Source organism: Hippocampus comes, unplaced genomic scaffold (assembly GCF_001891065.2).
Source record: "Hippocampus comes isolate QL1 unplaced genomic scaffold, H_comes_QL1_v1.1 scaffold293, whole genome shotgun sequence".
Taxonomy (NCBI): Eukaryota; Metazoa; Chordata; class Actinopteri; order Syngnathiformes; family Syngnathidae; genus Hippocampus; species Hippocampus comes.
In genome coordinates this window covers 233,501-252,995 of record NW_017806272.1, presented here as the reverse complement: position 1 = coordinate 252,995, position 19,495 = coordinate 233,501, and the positions used below count along the sequence as shown (strand labels likewise).

At 43.0% G+C, this 19,495-nt stretch overlaps 2 protein-coding genes across 6 annotated transcripts in view; one reads left to right on the top strand and one right to left on the bottom strand.

Annotated features, from left to right (window-relative positions):
• Positions 1 to 143: 143 nt before the first annotated feature.
• Positions 144 to 10,843, bottom strand: LOC109507817 (cyclic AMP-dependent transcription factor ATF-1-like). 5 transcript variants are annotated; one of them, XM_019857490.1, is made up of 5 exons: positions 10,770 to 10,843; positions 3,756 to 3,902; positions 3,393 to 3,461; positions 2,073 to 2,181; positions 144 to 1,737 (listed from the first exon to the last, which is right to left on the bottom strand). In XM_019857490.1, exons 2-5 carry the CDS (start codon positions 3,847 to 3,849, stop codon positions 1,596 to 1,598), a joined length of 414 nt encoding a protein of 137 aa, XP_019713049.1. In that variant the 5' UTR covers positions 3,850 to 3,902; positions 10,770 to 10,843; the 3' UTR covers positions 144 to 1,595. The 5 variants fall into 5 exon arrangements, with proteins under 5 accessions (XP_019713049.1, XP_019713048.1, XP_019713051.1 ...); XM_019857489.1 differs by lacking the exon at positions 10,770 to 10,843 and adding an exon at positions 5,319 to 5,408 and having other exon boundaries at positions 3,756 to 3,900; XM_019857492.1 differs by lacking the exon at positions 10,770 to 10,843 and adding an exon at positions 4,764 to 4,971 and having other exon boundaries at positions 3,756 to 3,900.
• prkdc (protein kinase, DNA-activated, catalytic subunit) overlaps positions 5,206 to 19,495 on the top strand; it is a 27,558-nt gene continuing 13,268 nt past the window's right edge. Inside the window, 50 exon segments of the mRNA XM_019857475.1 lie at positions 5,206 to 5,496; positions 6,157 to 6,233; positions 6,322 to 6,426; positions 6,557 to 6,631; positions 6,802 to 6,910; positions 7,008 to 7,120; positions 7,202 to 7,301; positions 7,393 to 7,448; positions 7,629 to 7,659; positions 7,739 to 7,896; positions 7,983 to 8,129; positions 8,233 to 8,397; positions 8,616 to 8,784; positions 9,120 to 9,166; positions 9,269 to 9,379; positions 9,572 to 9,721; positions 9,809 to 9,918; positions 10,047 to 10,206; positions 10,378 to 10,464; positions 10,598 to 10,717; positions 10,796 to 10,955; positions 11,064 to 11,173; positions 11,622 to 11,709; positions 11,801 to 11,964; positions 12,041 to 12,193; positions 12,580 to 12,687; positions 12,789 to 13,015; positions 13,118 to 13,212; positions 13,541 to 13,643; positions 13,724 to 13,857; positions 14,187 to 14,325; positions 14,327 to 14,382; positions 14,540 to 14,766; positions 14,852 to 15,060; positions 15,363 to 15,486; positions 15,620 to 15,763; positions 15,884 to 16,060; positions 16,163 to 16,351; positions 16,497 to 16,601; positions 16,687 to 16,854; positions 17,084 to 17,211; positions 17,306 to 17,513; positions 17,670 to 17,848; positions 17,940 to 18,108; positions 18,198 to 18,263; positions 18,338 to 18,401; positions 18,520 to 18,668; positions 18,773 to 18,910; positions 19,007 to 19,126; positions 19,249 to 19,392. Coding sequence (XP_019713034.1) covers positions 5,331 to 5,496; positions 6,157 to 6,233; positions 6,322 to 6,426; positions 6,557 to 6,631; positions 6,802 to 6,910; positions 7,008 to 7,120; positions 7,202 to 7,301; positions 7,393 to 7,448; positions 7,629 to 7,659; positions 7,739 to 7,896; positions 7,983 to 8,129; positions 8,233 to 8,397; positions 8,616 to 8,784; positions 9,120 to 9,166; positions 9,269 to 9,379; positions 9,572 to 9,721; positions 9,809 to 9,918; positions 10,047 to 10,206; positions 10,378 to 10,464; positions 10,598 to 10,717; positions 10,796 to 10,955; positions 11,064 to 11,173; positions 11,622 to 11,709; positions 11,801 to 11,964; positions 12,041 to 12,193; positions 12,580 to 12,687; positions 12,789 to 13,015; positions 13,118 to 13,212; positions 13,541 to 13,643; positions 13,724 to 13,857; positions 14,187 to 14,325; positions 14,327 to 14,382; positions 14,540 to 14,766; positions 14,852 to 15,060; positions 15,363 to 15,486; positions 15,620 to 15,763; positions 15,884 to 16,060; positions 16,163 to 16,351; positions 16,497 to 16,601; positions 16,687 to 16,854; positions 17,084 to 17,211; positions 17,306 to 17,513; positions 17,670 to 17,848; positions 17,940 to 18,108; positions 18,198 to 18,263; positions 18,338 to 18,401; positions 18,520 to 18,668; positions 18,773 to 18,910; positions 19,007 to 19,126; positions 19,249 to 19,392 — 6,501 coding nt within the window. The 5' untranslated portion in view covers positions 5,206 to 5,330.

Below are 19,495 nucleotides of genomic sequence, written 5' to 3'. Positions count from 1 at the left end.
TGAATTTTGATTCACAGCAGTTTTTTTTTTTTTTTTTTTAAATGACCAAGCAACTGGGGGGCCACAAAGTGCCACAAACATCCACACCAGATGAATGACAATTATATCATTTTAAATAAGGACAAAATATGTGCAAATGTCTGTTTTATTGAACCAATACACAGAATACAATCGTGCTATCTTTTAATGCTCCACTGCATGTATACAGGAACCATTCCTGAACTACAAAGGCTTTGAAGCAAAAAAACCCCCACAAAAAACAACAACATACCATTTTTCCCCCTGTGCAAAGGGATCTCTTACAAGAAAACATTCCCAAAGATAGCACAGAACATCTGAACTGCACAGCAACATGCAGTGCAAGAACTTATTTTGTAAACATTCACAAAAAACTCAACTCACTCAAATGTTCTTCAACTGTGTTTGTCCCGCATGTCATTCAAAATCCCCTAACTATCAGGCCGACTCATCGAAATATTAAGAGTGAAGTACGCTATGTATATGGCCGTAAATCTCACACTGCTTTGTCATAGGAGCCCTGCAAAGCCAGAGTGTCCCCTCTGCATTCTGGGTCCTGCTGGCGAACGCCGTTCACACAGCAAAAAGCTGTGTAGCTACAGTCAATATTGTTTTCAAAAATGAATCAAGGGCTACTCCCGAGTGTGGGTGCGGGTCAGACGTTCCATCCCTCATGTAGAGCAAAGCAACAATTCTTTGCCATTGGGTGTCATATTGAACTTCCGGTGACCCGTAATGTTGAGTGTGTGAGAGCAGAAAAACGTAAATGTAACACACCTGCTGCCCGCTCACTCTTGAGATTATGTAAGAAGAGGTGAATGAAAAAAGAAGCCTACTTTGCAGAAGTAAGGAGGAGAAAACAGCAGTCTGTTTTCAACAATATTTGGAATGAAAGAAAAAGTCATCGGAAAAATAAATACTAAAGTACTGCTGAGAAAGTATTTGGACTTCCTGACTTTGCACCACTGTCTTGTCAGTGCCATCCTGTGGTGCATTTACAGTTCTGGTCCATTCCCATGTGGGGCTGTGCAAAAATCTGTTGGTGACGCCTCCTCCCGTTCACATATCATGACACTGCTCAACACAGTATCTGTTTGCGAGAATACTGTGCAAGTCTTTCACACATTTTGTTTCAAGTATTCAGAGCAACACTTTTTTCCCCCCACCACCATACCAGTGTTGGACAATACTCATTTGCTCATATTTGCAAAATCATTGAACTAATCCTCCATCTTGATAAAAATAAAACTTGGGATTTGCCTCCATGATTCATGTCACAATTTCAAACATTGAAAAAGTCGATGTTGGACAGTTTTATAACAATTCCCCATTGCCTGCATTCTGGCTTTTTTTTTTTTTTTGGTATTTTTTTAATTCCAGAAATCTGATGTGACTGAATTTTTCGCTAGCTTGTGACAGAAAATCACAGAAGCTAAACATCCCAGAATATTCGTTGCAGGCTGCATGAACAAACGTGTCCCAGTAACCAAATAATAAAAAAATAAATGTCATATGATGAACAGAAACGTGCAATTCAAACGCAGACTCGGAAAGGATTCCAGCCATTTGTGGGAAAATTATTGGAATTTCTGTTGCCCCATTTTCCAGGTTTTCAGTTCTTCCTTCAAGGCCATATTTTCAGTTTCAAGCTTTTCCGCACGTTTCTCAAGATCTTGAATATAGACCTTTTTCCTCCGCCTGTATTCGCGGGCAGCTTCCCTGGAAGAGAGCCCATGAAGCAAATTCATACGTATGTGTAAGCTGAAACATATCGAAATAAAACTTACGCTGAACAGTAATAAATGAATTTTTTTAAAAAATGGATGGATAATAACAATAAAACTATAATACTCTTCCTAAAGGCAGAATTTGTTCCATACTACAGTATTTTTTTTTAGGTGGGGCGGGGCATTATTTTTTTTCAAAGAGGCCACAAAAGAAACTGGAATGCTTGCAGAGGGCCAAACAAAAAATGCAAATATAAACTATCATAACCGTTCACATGAACGTGGCCAATTTATCAGCTAAGTTTATGCGAATGACATTTCCTCTACCTGTTCTTCATCAGGCTGCGTTCTGACTGTTTACGAGGGACGCCGCCCTGTGGCACGGCCTGTGTGAAAATGGGGCTGGCGTACTGGAGATGAGGGGCAGTCAGGTCACCTGCGGACCCAGCAAAGATATATTAAAGGTGACACATGACATCATTCATTTATAACGTCACACTGCTCAACAGCACATGTGAAACACTGGACTGATATTTTTTTGTTCTCACTAAAATGCGCCATACAAACAACTTCAATATTTTATTCATTCTGGTTCTTTTGTGTGTGTGTGTGTGTGTGTGTGTGTGTGTGTGTGTGTGTGTGTATTTAATCTCCCTACCTGGTTGCGTCGTCGTCATGGCGATTGGCACAACCTGCGCTCCTTCACTCTGGTAGCAGAATGCAGCGCCTGAAAAATATGTTCAAACACCGGTTTGATGTTTCATCAGAAATTTCTCTTTTGGAGACCTCGGTTGCGTTGATGGTAACAAAAATGTTGTTGCGAACAAATCCGACATGTATCTCGATTCATGGCGCGCCATATGATTCAAGGACGGTACATTTTAAAGTGGAACGATGACATTCGGTTCGGAAGTCCAAGTTGAATAAACTGGAAGTTCCAATGTCCCTTCTTTAAAGTGGACAAAACATCAAAAAAGAGAGAACAGCCATGTTTGGAGACACAAGTACAAATGATTTTTACCTTGAAATCCCGGGAAACAGGGATTCTGATACGTCCATGGATAGTATTCTGAAGAATTTGAATCCGATTGAAGGGCCTGTGAGTTGATGGTCATGGCTGACAGTGTCTGTGTCCCCTCAATGGATAAATTGTTCGATGGGGGAGACTAGAGAAAGGGACAAAATATCAATTACATTTCACAGCAAGCACTTTCCATTCTTTTGGACACATGATCAATGGGCAAGGGCAAATTCGAATTCAAATATATTTCTGTATAAATCATGCATGGGTTAACTTTCTTCAGTCTGTTCTATCTATAATCACAACATATCTCAATAAATGTGACATAAAACAAAGTACTTTAACCTCACTACCTTGAAGTGATTTTACCTAAATATTAATATGGCAAATACTCACATCCATTGCAATAACACACTGTCCTGGCTAGGCCACAGAAAAAAAAAAAGGTTGAGAATGTGCGAACTGGTTTATAAGCGCAACCCCCATTGCACCCACCTTTCAACCGGAGCTGTTTGTCTTTATGAAGTGACAAACCAGTCTCTTTTGTGTGTGTGTGTGTGTGTGTGTGTGTGTGTGTGTGTGTGTGTGTGTGTGTGTGTGTGTGTGTGTGTATTTAATCTCCCTACCTGGTTGCGTCGTCGTCATGGCGATTGGCACAACCTGCGCTCCTTCACTCTGGTAGCAGAATGCAGCGCCTGAAAAATATGTTCAAACACCGGTTTGATGTTTCATCAGAAATTTCTCTTTTGGAGACCTCGGTTGCGTTGATGGTAACAAAAATGTTGTTGCGAACAAATCCGACATGTATCTCGATTCATGGCGCGCCATATGATTCAAGGACGGTACATTTTAAAGTGGAACGATGACATTCGGTTCGGAAGTCCAAGTTGAATAAACTGGAAGTTCCAATGTCCCTTCTTTAAAGTGGACAAAACATCAAAAAAGAGAGAACAGCCATGTTTGGAGACACAAGTACAAATGATTTTTACCTTGAAATCCCGGGAAACAGGGATTCTGATACGTCCATGGATAGTATTCTGAAGAATTTGAATCCGATTGAAGGGCCTGTGAGTTGATGGTCATGGCTGACAGTGTCTGTGTCCCCTCAATGGATAAATTGTTCGATGGGGGAGACTAGAGAAAGGGACAAAATATCAATTACATTTCACAGCAAGCACTTTCCATTCTTTTGGACACATGATCAATGGGCAAGGGCAAATTCGAATTCAAATATATTTCTGTATAAATCATGCATGGGTTAACTTTCTTCAGTCTGTTCTATCTATAATCACAACATATCTCAATAAATGTGACATAAAACAAAGTACTTTAACCTCACTACCTTGAAGTGATTTTACCTAAATATTAATATGGCAAATACTCACATCCATTGCAATAACACACTGTCCTGGCTAGGCCACAGAAAAAAAAAAAGGTTGAGAATGTGCGAACTGGTTTATAAGCGCAACCCCCATTGCACCCACCTTTCAACCGGAGCTGTTTGTCTTTATGAAGTGACAAACCAGTAACATCAAAGATCAGAATGTGCTGGCTTCAAAGTCACATGACATTGGGGAAATACTCTAAAATGGGCATTGAAAATAAATATCTGTAATCTAGCGGTGTGAATCTCACCAATAAAAAGACCGCTATACGTATCTCGATACACGGGGTATGACATGATTCAAGAGCAGTACATTTTCAAGTGGAATGATTCGATTCAATTCGATTCAGGGGGATTACAATTTAATTCAATATGGTAAGGATGTAGCCTTTGTCAATTTTTATTAATACGGAACATCATGTAAACGGTCCCCAAATCTGAAAATGTTCCAATTACCGGTAAATTCAGAGAAACATGAAATCATTAGCAATGTCAAACCAATATGTACTAATTAGTGGTCATCGCTCATAAGGAATGTGATTTTCATGTTATTTTCTTGCATGTTTTTCAACCCCAGGTTACTCCAGCCTTCTTCCACATTCCAGAACCATACTTGCAAGGTCCTGGCTGAAGGCTCACAATCATTGTTGCCCAAGTCTGTCCCCCAAGAGCCTGTTTTTGATGTCTCCCTCCTCCAGCACCCCTGATTTATATGATGAGGATCGTTGTCAGGCTTCTGCAAAGTTTGCTGGTGAGCTGATTATTTAAACTAGCCGTGTTGGAGGAAGGAGACATTTAAAATAGGCTGGAAAGGGGCTCTCGAGGGCCAGATCCCGATGATTTGAATCAGATGTGTTGGAGGAGGGAGGCATCTAAAACAGCCTGCATGGGTGTGGGGGGGGTACTGGTGCACCCTCGGGCTTGAAATTGTCGACAGGTGTAAATGGGAGTGTGTATAACTTATATAACAAGCGTTCATACTCTATTTTTTGTGTGTCCGGTACAGGCACTTGAACCTTTATTTTGAAAACCCGCGATTGCGTTTCCTGTTTTGAAATCTTCCGGGTACGAGATTGAATGCATTGTGTGCAGTACTTTCAGATCACTGACTGTCTGCACACAGATTATAAAGTAACGAAGCGACAGTTGTAATGTTTGCAAATGTTACCTTAGGTCGGCGATGTCTCTTCCGCAAAGCAGCGCCGCTGGAGGGATTCACGGGCTCCTTTTGAAACTTCACGAATCACTCGCAGACGACGATACCGGTCGTGCGTCTCTGAATTGCCAAGACCTAGTGGGAGACTTGGGGCAGACGTGCATGCTAACACCCAGCGACAATGAACTGGGTAAAATCATGCACTCTCGTCAAAATGCGTCGTAGGCAGCCTTGTTTTGAATGCAACTGCTTTTATTGGATGCAGTGGTAGTATGCTGTTTATAATAGTTGTATAGTGAGAGGCTTGCAGAAATCCCTTCTACTACACAGTTGTGTTCATTGTAGAGTCTCAGTGATGCAGTTCACGATTGTAATTCGCGAAAGTTGAATCGAGGGTTTGGACTTCCAAGAGGAGTCCATTTTTAGCTCTCGTAGCATCGACGAGTAGTACAACAATGGTATACTAGTTCGACAATTACATTGTAACAGTTAAGCAACGCTCTACTAGTTAAGAAGTGAATGCACGAGATTCTGCAAAAAAAAAAAAAAAAGACAGAGCAATATAGACTAGCATGGTTTTGTTGTATTTTCGTGCAGGAGAAAAACAAATAAAGCAGCAGCAAAAGCAAAGCAAAACAGCGACGATTCAAACACGCGACCCCGCAGCCACCGTGCAACCCGCTTTACCAATTGAGCCAATGCCACCCAGCAAGACCAACAGGCTATTATTGACCTGCTGGCAGCTAATGACACCGGCTGGTCTCCAGTTATTACCAACTCTTAGCAACATGCTGGTCCTGCTAGGCAGAATGTGTGTCTCAACATGTTGTCATTTTATTGTGTCTCAAAGCCTTACAGACATCATTGCTGTTTTCGAAAGACTATGGGCTGCTCATCTTCCTCAAGAAGTCTTTACCACAAGATGAGGTGGGAACCGAGAGTACATCTTTGAAAAAAAAAAGTCTCATGTTGAGAAGTGATGTCATGAAATGCCCCCCCCCCACCCCCTTTCCAGCTCCGGGAAGCCAGGGTTAAGACGTTGTGTTTTTTGGAGAAGTTTTTGGACAAGCTTTCTCCAAGGGTCAAAGGGTGGGAGAAGACATACGCAATTGACATAAGAGTAAGTTTCCTTTGGACCAACAGATTATATTCTTACAGTATTTAATACGCTGATTCCAAACTCAGTCGCCCTTGAGAGCAAGGCAAAACAAAAAGCTCAAGAACAAAGTTATTTATTTCCTTTCCTGCAGGACACGTGTATGATGGTGTATGCAAAGGAAAAAACTGCCAAATGTAGGAGTGCAGTGCTGGAGCTGCTTGTTAAGGTTGGTTTCTTTTGTGATTTTTTTTTTTCTTTTTCCCCACCCAGACATAAAGCTTTTGTACTGCCTGAAAAGCATCACATCTTAGCAAATTCATAAAATGTTTTCATTTCTAAATATTTTACTTCTGCGGTCGCCAGTGATCTTATCATGAACAACTTTTTACTCAAAAGGTGCTTCTAACAACAAAAGCTTCCACTGTGGCAGCGGAATTGAGAATTGGTGAAATATTCACCAAATTTTACAGTGAACTTTATCAAAAGAACAAACTTCCAGATTCAGGTAAGGGCTTAATTTATAATACGGAATGGTATAATAATGATGGAAACGTTTTTTTTTTTTTAAAGCAAAATCTGTTGTTTTTCTTTTTGTTCAATAGTGCTCGGCATCATCTATGAATTGCTGGGAGTTGTTGCCGAGGTTCACCCCAGTGAGATGGCCAACTACTCGGACAAACTCTTCAAAGCCTATCGAGGGGAGCTTAAAGAACAGGTGTGACGGCCTCAAACTCAACTGACTTTTCTGCCACTTTTATTTATGTTTACAGCTGCGGTTTTATTGTCGTTTTTACAGATGACTTCGACAACAAAGGAGCCCAAACTCATTGTAGTTGCTGGTTGCTTGAGAGGAATCACTTCGCTCATGGTTAACTTCACGAACGCAACGGAGGAAGGTCAGCCGGGCCGTAGAACTCGCATCAGGCAAATCGTGCTTATATTTAGTCGCTGTCGGATTAATGAGGAGTGTTTGTCTTTGACCTGCAGACCCGGAGACCTCCAACGAAATTTTTCAATACGCTCTAAAAGCAATTAGTCCACAGGTAAATGCTTTTGGGACCTCCCTTAACACACAGTGGTGTCAGGATGTGTACATTTACGTGCGCGTGAAACGTATTCAGCTCAGATTTACGTCTTAATGTGTTGCGTTTAAAAGTGCGGAAGCTTTGTGGATTGTGCGTCTACGGTTTTGAACTGTCGGTCCTTTTTTTTTTTTCTTCTAGATGGAAATGAGTCGGTATGCCGTCACTTTTGGTGAGTTTCCACTTTTCGTGGCATTGTGAATTTGAAACGCTCCAATTTAGTTACCACGAAAGCTGGATTTCTTCAACAGCTGGACTTCGATTGTTCGCCCGGCACGCGCCCCAGTTCAGCAGCGGCCTCATAGGCCACTACAGGGAGGTGTTTGATGCCATGTCCAAGCTCTGTGGTCACATCAACCATGAAATGAAGAAGACCAGTTACTATGCACTTGAAGCCTTCCTGAAGCAGGTGACTCTCGTCTTCATTCACAAAACTTTCCATCGCAGAGAATTTTGTGATCAAGCGGTGTGGATTTTGGCTCGCCGTATTTCCAGGTTTCGCTACTCGTGGCGGAAAATGTTGAGGAGCACAAGAGCAAGTTGAAGTTCTTCATGCAAAAGTTCTGCAACATCATTAAGACCATGGAGTCCACCCACAAAGAACTCTCCATCGCCATACGAGGATATGGATTGTTTGCAGCTGTAAGTTTGTGTCTCGGGCAAGAGTGAGTGTAGGCAGTGTGACATTCCCAAGTTCAAATCGGAATTTTGTCGGGTGTACAATTTGATTTTGTCTCTCTTTAAGCCGTGCAAGAAGGTCTGCCCGCAAGATGTGGAACTGATGTACACCGAGTTGATTCAACGCTGTAAGCAGATGTACCTGACTGAGTCTGATGGGGAGGACGAAAGCTTCTACCAGCTGCCCAGCTTCCTGGACTCTGTCGCCAGTGTCCTGATTCACCTAGACAAGGTCACAAACTCAGGAACTCATCGTACTTTTCTGTTCACTCCGCTCTGCCTAGCTTCTGGACCCCTGCGGTTCTTTTAGATCATCAATACTTGGATTTAACGTTGCATCATTACAGGAAATCTCAAACTGAAATGGACTATTCCCAGCACACTATTGAAATTGAAGCCGCAGTTCACAAGCTATTATATTTCACCACTTCTCACCCGCTCTGACCTCAGGTTCCGGAGGTGTACACACCGCAACTGGAACGTCTGCTGGTGGTACAGATTGACAGCTTCCCTCAGTACAGTGAAAAAATGCAGATCGCTTGTTGCAGAGCCATCATTAAAGTGCTGGTGGCCATGGCCTCGAAAGGACCTGTACTGTGGAGTTTCATTAGTTCTGTGGGTAAGCGGAACTGAGTTCAAAATGTCTACAATGAATCATGTTTTGTAGGGACTTCAGAATCGTGTCAAATATGGCTTTATGAAGGTGTGTACATATGCTGTGTAAGGTTTTGAAGTCACGAGGATAGTCCACAAATAAATACAAAGGTTTGGGGTTAGATTAATGACTAGCAAGTAGTGTAGTACAATTTTAACACTTGTTCACATTTGTGATTTCAGTGATATAAAGATCTGGTTCTTTTTGATTGTTTCCAAGCCATTTAAAAAGTAACAAATCTGTAATCGGGTGTCAAATTGAGGAATTATATTTCATTTGATTCTTTTTGTATTTTTTAGTGCACCAAGGATTGATTCGTGTTTGTTCTAAACCCATGGTCACTGAGGTTAGTTATATGTTGTTTGTTTACAACAGCGAAGTCCTCGGTTTTGATTAACCTCTTTATAAATTTGTGGTTTTTGTTTGGGGTTTTTTTTTTTTTAAATAGGCCGAAATTTCTGAAAATGATTCTGAAGTTCGTGTTGGAAGGTGGAAACTTCCATCGAGTAAGAACTATCTTGCCCTATACAGAGACCTACTAGACTGCGACCGGTTGAAGGTACTGTTTTTGTGTGTGTGTGTGTGTGTTTGTGGCCTTAAAGTCCTTTGAACAAAAAAAAAAATCATCAATCTATGAGTATAAAAAAACAAAACAAACTAAATAAAAATACAGTGTATAGTGGTATATGATGAATTGTGCAGTACGTTTTTCCTTTCATGCCCCCGCCCTCACATTTGTCTGCTTCCACAGGATTCCGGATTTTTGGACGGAGCTTTTGAAAGTCAGAATGCGGCTCTTGTGCCCTTGAGTCGCATTCTCTACGATGAGCTGGTCAAATCGCTTCTTCTGATTATTGAGAAATTAGATTTGTCGTTGCAAAAGGTCACGCCGGGCGAGGAGGTGCGTGGTTGCACTTTGTGGACACGGCAATTGCGACCAATGTGCCAAACTCTCCTTGGTGACAACCCGTCTCCTTTTCCTCGTCAGGCTCCAGAAGATGCGTCTCATGTCGTGCCTTCTTCTGACCCGACGGCTCATCTCTTGCCCAATAAGATGAAGGACTTCACCGCCTTTATCAATTTAGTCGACTTTTGCAGGTTTGTTTATTTTGAAACCGTTACATCGCACTGTAGTTACTTGTACCCCGTCAAAAAGGAAAGAAAGCCTTTTAAACAACTTTTCCTTGCCAACAGTTGAAACCTTTCTGTTGTTTTTGCTTCTGTAGTGAGCTGTTGCTTTACAAGCATGTCGAGTATTTCCGGACTTGGATGTACCCCTTCAGCCGCAAACTTATCCTGCAGTCAATTCGAAACCCACTTGTCAGTGGTTTTTACAAGTTGCTCTCGGTCACCATGAAAATTGCCAAGAAAATGAAATATTACCAGGTAATCCATCTGTGATTAACTCATTCACTCCCAAAGATGTTTTTAAACGTCTTGGTCCAGAATTGGCTGGTACTGAATGAGTTTTAATGTGTTTATGTCATCGGTTTTGCTCCTTTGGTATGACATGGAAGTTGAAGTCACGAATGAATATAAACAATTTGTCTTTTGCAGGGAGTTGGCCTTAGAAGCTCAGCTTCTACTCAGAGTGACGCGGTGCAAAGTGCTTGTTTTGCCCTCTTCTCAAAGTTTGGAAAAGAGGTAGAATCTCTTTCAGTCACATGAATGGGGATATTTCACCTTAGTTGTTGTTTTATTATTATTATTATTTTTTTTAATAACCAAGCTTTTCCCAGGAACTTGTGAGTGAAATGCGACATGTGTCTGACTGTAGGTCTGTGTGAGAATGAAGCAGTACAAAGACGAACTGCTGGCATCCTGCTTGACGTTTGTCCTCTCGCTGCACCACAACATCGTCGCGGTGGACATCAAGGTGTACTGTCCCGCTCTGGAGGTGGGTCCTACATTTCTCTTTGTAGCCTAGCTGGAATTTATGACGTCACCTTTAAAGCTTGATATTTTCGTCACGCAGGCAGCTCTGAAGTTGGGCCTTAGCCACGTCCCTTTGGCGAATGCGGCTCTAGATGCTTTAGAGACCTGGTCCAGTCACATCCCTCTGGAGACCATGCAGCCCTGCTACAAACTCATCCTCCCTCTCCTGGATGGTTACCTCAAAACCAGCGGCAATGACAGTAAGCCTTTAACAGCAAACCCTTCCAATAGTCACCGCATAGAAACATGAAAGCAATGACCTGATGCTGATGGAGACACGGATGAACCGACTCTTGGTTGACTTCTAGACAAAGAGGATAGCGTGTGGGAGGTGATGTCTTCTTTGTCCTCAAGAACCGACATCGGATACAGCCGAGTGATGACAAGACTTCTGAAGAAATCCAACCAGCTTGCCGTGGTAACGTAGAGCGCCGCATACACCTAGTCAGAAAAAAATCCAATTCAAAGGTCAAGAGAAGGTCAAATAAAGCGCACTTGTATAGGTTATAGTGCATTTTAGGTTCATCTGAAAATTTTATCCGAAATCTTTTTGAGTGGTGTATGTAAAAGTTTAGGGGTTACTGAGAAATTTCCTTTTTTTTTTTTTTTGTCTGGACTTTATTTAGAAAGATTCATTCTCATGGAGAAGTCATCTGAATGACCTCAACTTTTGAGTGCTTGTGTGTTGTTGCTTTTTTCCCCCATTCATCTTTATTTACTCTACCAAGCAAGATTAAATATTCAGTGAAATTGGAAAAAAAAAATGTTTTTATGCCACCCATATAATGTATGTCTAGATTTTACTTTGATGACACTGGTGTAGATTTATGGCACACCATCCATCTGTCCTTTCTATGTAAATGCAGGAGGATTCCCCTCTGACCATGGTGAGGCTCAGGGTGGTGAAGTTGCTTGGCCGCTTGGGCGGGAAGCTCAACAGAAACCTCATCACTGGTATGGATTCTGTTTTCTTTTTGCACGGTGAAATGTTTATATTGCTATTGCTCCAAGCGGTCAGTTTTGTTGTCACTGTTCTGTCACTTAGTGGTCTCATCGGAGGACATGATGAAGAAGTTTGTCGCCTGGGATACTGAGAAGAGGCTCAGCTTTGCCGTGCCATTCGCCGATATGAAGCCAGTCATCTACCTTGACCCTTTCCTGCCGCGGATCAGTGAACTCGCTCTGTCCACAAGTGACAGACAAACCAAAGTGGGTTCCCCGATGTCATATTTGGCTCTCAATTGACACAAGCAGCAGATTCTCCTTTGACCGATCTCTGATACAGGTTGCAGCTTGTGAGCTGCTCCACAGTTTGGTCCTCTACATGGTTGGGAAAAGTGCTCAGATGGTGGAAGGAGAGAACCGCTTACCACCCATGTACAAGCTGCACAAAAGACTTTTTCCTGTGCTGCTGCGCCTGGCCTGTGATGTTGATCAGGTATGCGTCACGATCATATAATAAGAAGTGTTCAAAGGAGCTGCAACACAGGAGCCGTCCACCCCAGCTGTGTGGTTTTGGGTCCAGAACCAGCAGACGAATGACAAGAGCCTGTTTTTTTTTATCATTGTCAAGCTAGACATTCACTAATTAAAAATGACAATCTAAGGGGGGTGATGGTTACAAAACGAAAACAACAACACTGAATGTTGTGTATGTGATTGTCAAAGCGGATCAGAAACACGTCAGCTACTGTGGACTCATTTCAGACCAGCTCAGACAAAGTGTGCGCTCGACTCTTTTGAGTTCCGATTTTCAAATGTCAAACACTTGGAGAATTTGCGATGATGCATGAAATATGTATCGAAATGGATGTTTTTTTCCAGGTGACCAGGCAGCTCTTTGAACCACTGGTGATGCAACTGATCCACTGGTTTACTAACAACAAGAAATTTGAGAGCCAAGACACAGTCGCTGTTCTTGAAGCCATTCTGGTAAGCGCCAATATGTATGATAAGATGTGCAGTCAGATTGTATTTTATTTATTTATTTATTTTTTTGGTGGACGACAACGATTTCCTTTGTTTGTCGTCAGGATGGTGTTGTTGACCCCAAAGACAGCACACTCAGAGACTTCAGTGGGCGCTGCATCGAAGAGTTTGTCAAATGGTCAATTAAACAAACCAGCCCCAAGCAGCAAGAGAAGAGCCCCACAAACATGAAGTCACTGTTTAAGCGGATCTACAGCTTGGCTCTCCACCCCAATGGGTTCAAAAGGCTTGGCGCAGCTTTAGCTTTCAATAGTATTTACAGGCAATTCAGGTGCAAAAGTTTCTTTCGTTTTTTTTTCTATACAGCCACAAAGATTGAGAGATGATTATGATTTGATGGGTTCCAACAGCAATGCCAACTTTTCTCTTCCAGGGAGGAAAATTCCTTGGTGGAGCAGTTCATCTTTGAAGTACTTGTTATTTTTGTCGAGAGCCTGGCTCTTGCACACACAGATGAGAGATCAATGGGTAACACTCCTTTCAACTAATCAAACTTAGTATCAAAAAAAAAAAAAAAAATGCAATCTCCCAATAGGCTCTGTTTTAACTTAAGATGACAAGGAGGCCACTAAAGTTACTTCAGCTATTAAATATGGAGATTACACAAGCATGATATTACAGCTTCATGCAGAAACAATTTGTCACGAGCAACCTGGACAGCAACTTATCCTGACAAACTTTGTTTGAGACACAAAACCTGCGGCCGGGAAGTCTCATGGCAGATATCTCCTCCTCCTCCACTGCCGTTTATTTTAATTTGCAAAAGGTACCCCATTTGCTTTTGTGACATCTACAGGTACATTGCAGCAATGTAGCAGCGCCATTGATCATCTGAAACGGATTATCAAGTACAAGGCCCCTGCTCTGAATCAGCACAATGCTAAGAGGCGCGTCCCGAGGTTGGTAGCCAACGGGCAAGCACGTGGCCCTTGACAAATATTAAACGGTAAAAATTTTTTCCCACTTTATCCTCGATCAGGGGCTTTCCAGCTGATGAAAAGCTGTGCCTGTCCAACGTGGTTTTATGGCTTCTGGGACAATGTGGACGGCCGCAGACCGAATGTCGCCACAAATGCTTGGAGCTCTTCTATGAGTTTGTGCCTCTCCTCCCAGGTGAGATGATGATTCTCGACAATGGCACAAAGAAACACAGATTTGACACCCTTGACACATATTAAACGGTAAAAATTTTTTCCAACTTTACCATAGATCAGGGGCTTTCCAGCTGATGAAAAGCTGTGCCTGTCCAACGTGGTTTTATGGCTTCTGGGACAATGTGGACGGCCGCAGACCGAATGTCGCCACAAATGCTTGGAGCTCTTCTACGAGTTTGTGCCTCTCCTCCCAGGTGAGATGATGATTCTCGACAATGGCACAAAGAAACACAGATTTGACAATATTTTTCCGCTCTGTCATTGTATATTTTTACGATGTCAATTTAGGAAAGAAGTCTCCCCCGCAATGGCTGGAGGGGGTGCTAAAAGATCGCGGTATGGCTTTCCTGGTCGCAAAGTTTGAAGGTGGAGGTCTGCTCTCCCAACCGACTCTCAGGAACCTGATGGGGCCTTTTAGCGTACGAGCCCGACTGCTACAACACCTTCATCGATCTGCATATCATCAGACCAAATCACATGCTTAGTAAGTTCGACTTGGCACCAGAAATCAGTTCAGGTGTTCATAGTTTAGGTGCAAGACGTGCTTGAATTTTAGCGCCATAAGCTGTAAACGTACGATTTGAATCCGGAGTTGGCTTGACGTTGTGCTGAAATGAAGGAGTTGTATTTCCTTCCCCAAGATTCCAAGGAGGAATCGCGTTTTCTTCAAGCGGTACGTTTCTTTTTGACTGAGCTTGCGACTCAAGAGCTGAGCGCAGCAGAGAGCTGCTTCCATCGCGGCCAGACGAACGCTCACTTCAGTCCGATCGAGGTGGAGCAGTACAACTACAGCAAATGCACAATCATTGTACGCCTGCTGGAGTTTACGACCATGGTCCTAGTCAAGGGGGGCCAGGACTTTTGCAATGTGAGACTGATTTGTTTTTTTGTTTTCTTTCTCCATCCCCACTTGCTTGTTTTTAACCTAAGGTACTTTCCCTCACTGTTAACAGCTTCTGGAAGAAGATATTTTCAGCTCTGTATTTTTTGAGCTGACTGCCACGGTGGTGCACGAGCCGTCCGCTGTGGGTTTCAACATGGCAGATGTGGATATAATTAAGAACCTACCCGAAGTATGCGTTCCGCTCCTCAAAGCTCTGCTGGCCTCACCGTACCGTGCCCGTGTGGAATGTAGCTTGAAGAAAAGAATTTCACAGAAAAGGTATTCTGAGCATGTTTTTGTCTTTGGCAATCAGTTGCAGAGCTAAAAAAAAAAGAGCGATCATAATCCTTCACTGGAGATGCCGGTAACAAATTGAAAAGACAAAATTATTAAAAAAAATAAAAATAAAAATTGTCAGACCTGACAGAGTTGTGCTTTGTTGGAGAACATTTCAAGAGGATACTTTAATGACACTTAAAATGTGCACATACAGTTTTTCTGTAGCTAGAGGTCATTTCTGTTGTAACAAGTGCTACTTGGTCTCATTGACCGATTTGTATTTTGTTTTTGTTGCCCTTCAGTGTCGAGGCGCTGTGTGCTGTCGACTTTTACCACTCTGGAGACCACGGCCAGTTGGAAATGGTTCTGTCTTCATGCAAGCAGATCCACAAAGCTGGCTTCCTCCACTCCATTCTGAAGAGCCAGGTTCATACCCTGACTTTGCTTTCATACACAAAGTTTGATGGCCTCGTGTTGACAATGTTTTTTTTTTTGGTCTTGATGTTGTCGTTTGTCATTTGTTGTTGTTTTTTTTACCCTGTTGTCGTTTGTCATGAAGGATGCAGATCCCGCCAAATCGCTTCTCCTGACGGTGTATAACGGAATAGCACCCGGCGACAGGAAGTCGCTTCCATCCTTGGACATCAATACCAAGAAGCTTGCCGAGGGCCTGCTTCAGCTTGCCTTTTCCATCTCTCAAATGGTCAGCGCTGTGTTCTGGAAGACAAAGTTTCATTTGAACAGTAGTCCAATTTAAAGTACAGAAAGATTTGAGTTTTGGTCGGGCGATGACTCTTTGGCCACCTGTTGCCTTTTCAAATAGGGTGAGCAGCTACTGGACATCCTGCTGACTGGAAGTCACTGCCAAAGCTTCCTGAGCTTCTCCCATGCCGAGTACTTCTACAGCCTCTTCCCGACGGCCATCAACACCGAACTGCTCCGAAACATGAATACCACAGTACCTCGTCTCATGACGGCCTCCTCTCTCAACCCCAGCATGGTAAATAGGTTTTGTTTCCACTTTCCCTTCTTGCGCCGCCGCGCCGCTCGTAACCTTCAAATATCTATTCAAAGATGGTGAACTTCTCTGCTTTAATGTCAGGTCAGTGTGTTGCTGAACGGCATGCTGGACCACAGTTTTCGAGAGCGTTCGTCTCGGAAGACTCAGGGAAAACAGCTGGTGGAGGAGGTGCTGCGAGGGTGGAGGAGCCTGCAGTCGTGGTGGGCAGGCCACGCTTCAAACGCAGAGAGCAAAACCGCCACGCTTTTGCTCCTCTCCAAACTCTTACAGGTATTCTGATGTCACTTCGCTTCGGTTCCTGAAATAGATCATCACAAGTTAGTTGTAATAATCAGAGATGTGCGGTTCGGGGAAAGCTTGGTTTCCCCGATCGAGCGTCTTTGAATTGTTTGTTCATCATATTTTCCCCTCTCAGATCGACTCGTCCGTGTGCTCCAATGTCAACCACGAAGGTTTTAAGCCAGTGTTTTCGACTTTTACCATGCTCCTGGTCGACACGAGCCTACCACTGAATCTCAAGGTCAAAATGATGGCACATGAAAGCCACTCTGTTGGCCAATTACCAGTTTGTCTGTGTTTTTAGCTGCGTTTCCTCATCTGTCTAGAGTCAAGCCCTGTTGGTGTTGCCATTCTTTACAACTGTCCCAGAGGAGCCACTGGCTGAGCTGCAAAAAGCACTCGAGTGCCTGGTGGCCTCTCACTTTCCCATGCAGTCTGATGAATTTGCAAAGGGCTCCCTTCACCGCAACAACTACATGGACTGCATTAGAAAGGCGAGTGATTTTATTTTATTTTATTTTTTATTTAGCTGAGAAAAAAGAAAAAAATGTGCAGTTTTTTTTTTTTTATGTAGAGAATGTGTCGTGTGTAATCCGTTTGCCTTAAGGGAAACAGCATCGAGGCAGGTTAACACCAAAGTCAAGTTTTAACGAGACTGTCTGTCAAATAAAAGTTGGACTGGCATTGGGAACTTGTTTGAAACAAAGATCACTTGCGTTACAGTTGCTGGATGCGCTGGAGCTTTCTCAGAGCCCGCTTCTGCTCAAACTGCTTGCCGGAATTCTGTGTCGAGACAGAAAGCACATCATGGAGGAGCAATTTCAAACGTGCTTTCAAAGAATTGCTCAACGGTCAGCAAAGTTCATTTAACTGTACTAACGTTGTTGTCATTGTTTGTGTATTTTTTCTTTTTTTTTAAATATCATTTCCTCTTTGTGTGATCAGACCAAGCAGTGAACGGCAGTTACAGCTGCTGTGTGCGATATATGGAGTGATCCAACAGGGGGATGTGCCGAGGAGCAGTGTGCTTCAGGGCATGGTGGAAAGAGTTCTGTTGCCTCTCGCCTCGCACTGTAGCATGAAGACACTCGGTGACTTCTTTGTGGCAAATGTCACGGACATAATGGCTTTGCTTTCCAGTCGCTTCACCAAGGTTTGTTTGATTTGGGCATTTTTCTTCGTCTTTTTTTTGTTTTTTTACCTGCAATGATAAAGTACCTACCGCATTGCCTCTTGAACCCTCACTGTATTATTATGCCGTTTTCGTGAGATCAGAGGAATACACTCGTGAATGTTTTTTTTTTTCCAGGCAAGCGAATCAGCATTCGAGATGCAATTGTCCAAGAAGAACGGCTGCTTCAAGCTGATGGAGCTCCTGTATTCTCGGCTTCCCAAAGAGGAAGTTTATTCAAAGGAGTCGCGCATCAATTCGGCTTACTGCGGTTCAGACAAAACTGAAGGGAACGAGCTCTCAAAGAAATTGCTCAAGTAAGATGCCGAGGGACAGTAACGTGTTTTTTGTACCCCGTTTCCCACGGCTACACGATGAAGCGGAAATCTTTGCCATCGTTTATCGCAGGTCATGTTTTGAAACGTTCACCGAGAACATGGCCGGGGAGACGCAGCTCCTCGAGCTTCGGAGGCAGTACCGCTGCGCCGCGTACAACTGCGCCATCGCTGCCGTCAGCTGTAGCTTCAGTGAGCCCAAATTCTATTATGGATTCCTCTTCAGTGACAAGCCCGAAAAGGTGTGGCTAAATCCATGCAAACTGTCACCGTTACTCATGTGTCACAAATCAATTGAGTTGTTGTTTTTTTTTTCCCCCCACTTGTCCAGAACCAGTTAATTTTGGAAAATATCATTGACGTTGAAAGGACCTACAGTTTCCCAGTTGTCATTGAGGTATGTTAGGGTGTTTTTTTTTTTAAGTTTAGAAAAAGGCAACATTTCATCCTTTTATATCCTTATCCATGCAGGTCCCGCTCGAGAGAAAGAAGAAATATACTATGATTCGAAAAGAAGTGGGCGAAGAGAATGGAGGTATTTCATCTAATCCTATTTACTGCTGTTGATTATGAAATCTGTGTTTTGTGGTAGCGATGTTAGTTGAGTCTCGTCCTTGTGGCTAACTCCAAATACACTTCTTTGGTGTCTAAAGAGGTACCAGTGTATCTGTCCTCCCAGTCCTACATGGCCGACAGCAGTCTGAGCGAGGAAATGAGCCAGTTTGATTTCTCCACCGGCGTGCAAAGCTTTTCCTACAGCTCCCATAAGCCTGAAGGGGAGCGACGCCCCAAAGCAAAGACCGTGAGCTGTGTTCATTGAACTCAAGCTTGCCATGTTTGTTTGTTTGGGTTTTTTTTTTTTTTTGTCCATTAAACATGATGTGATTGTATTTATTCGTCGAGCAGATAGAAGAGGCGCCTTATTCCCCGACGGCAACGGTGGACCTGGAAATGGATGAGCTCAACCAGCATGAATGTATGGCGAGCATGACAGCTCTCATCGGTCACATGCAAAGGAACAACATCACTCCCAAAATTGAGCAGGTCAATAAAGCCAAATGTTTTCATTGTTAAAAAAAAAAAAACAGGGAGACACTGTTACTGTCATTGATCAAGGCTCTCCCTTTGTCGATGAAATAGGGAAACGTGCCCAGTGACCTTCCTCCATGGATGAAATTTCTACATGGGAAATTAATGAATCCAGCCACAGCGCTCAATATCAGACTCTTCATTTCTAAGTTAATCATCAACACAGAGGAGGTGAATATCAATTGATTTGACTAGAAGTCAACTCTCGGACACCATATCTGTTGACTTAAAAATGGAAAAATGTTGGGTGTTTTTTTTTTTTTTTTTTTTTTTTTTGTCGTGTTTTTCTGCAGGTCTTCCGTCCGTATGCTAAACACTGGCTGGGGCCACTCCTACAGCTTGTTGTATCTGGAAGCAATGGAGGAGAGGGCATCCATTTTATGGTTGTGGATATTGTGGTGACGGCGTTATCTTGGACAAGCGTAGCGAGACCCAAGGTTGTATATTCGCTTATTTGCGCTCTTGCTCTTGTTGAAATAACCCGAAAATTTGCACAGGTGAATTTTTACTGTCGGTATCCACTTGCATGAGGGCCCGGCA

Coding starts and splice junctions, on each gene's coding strand:
- LOC109507817 (XM_019857488.1), bottom strand. Junction 2,182..3,392: donor CATGACGACGACGCAACCAG/GTAGGGAGATTA, acceptor CTGGGTCCGCAG/GTGACCTGACTGCCCCTCAT. Junction 1,738..2,072: donor CGCAGCCTGATGAAGAACAG/GTAGAGGAAATG, acceptor GCTCTCTTCCAG/GGAAGCTGCCCGCGAATACA.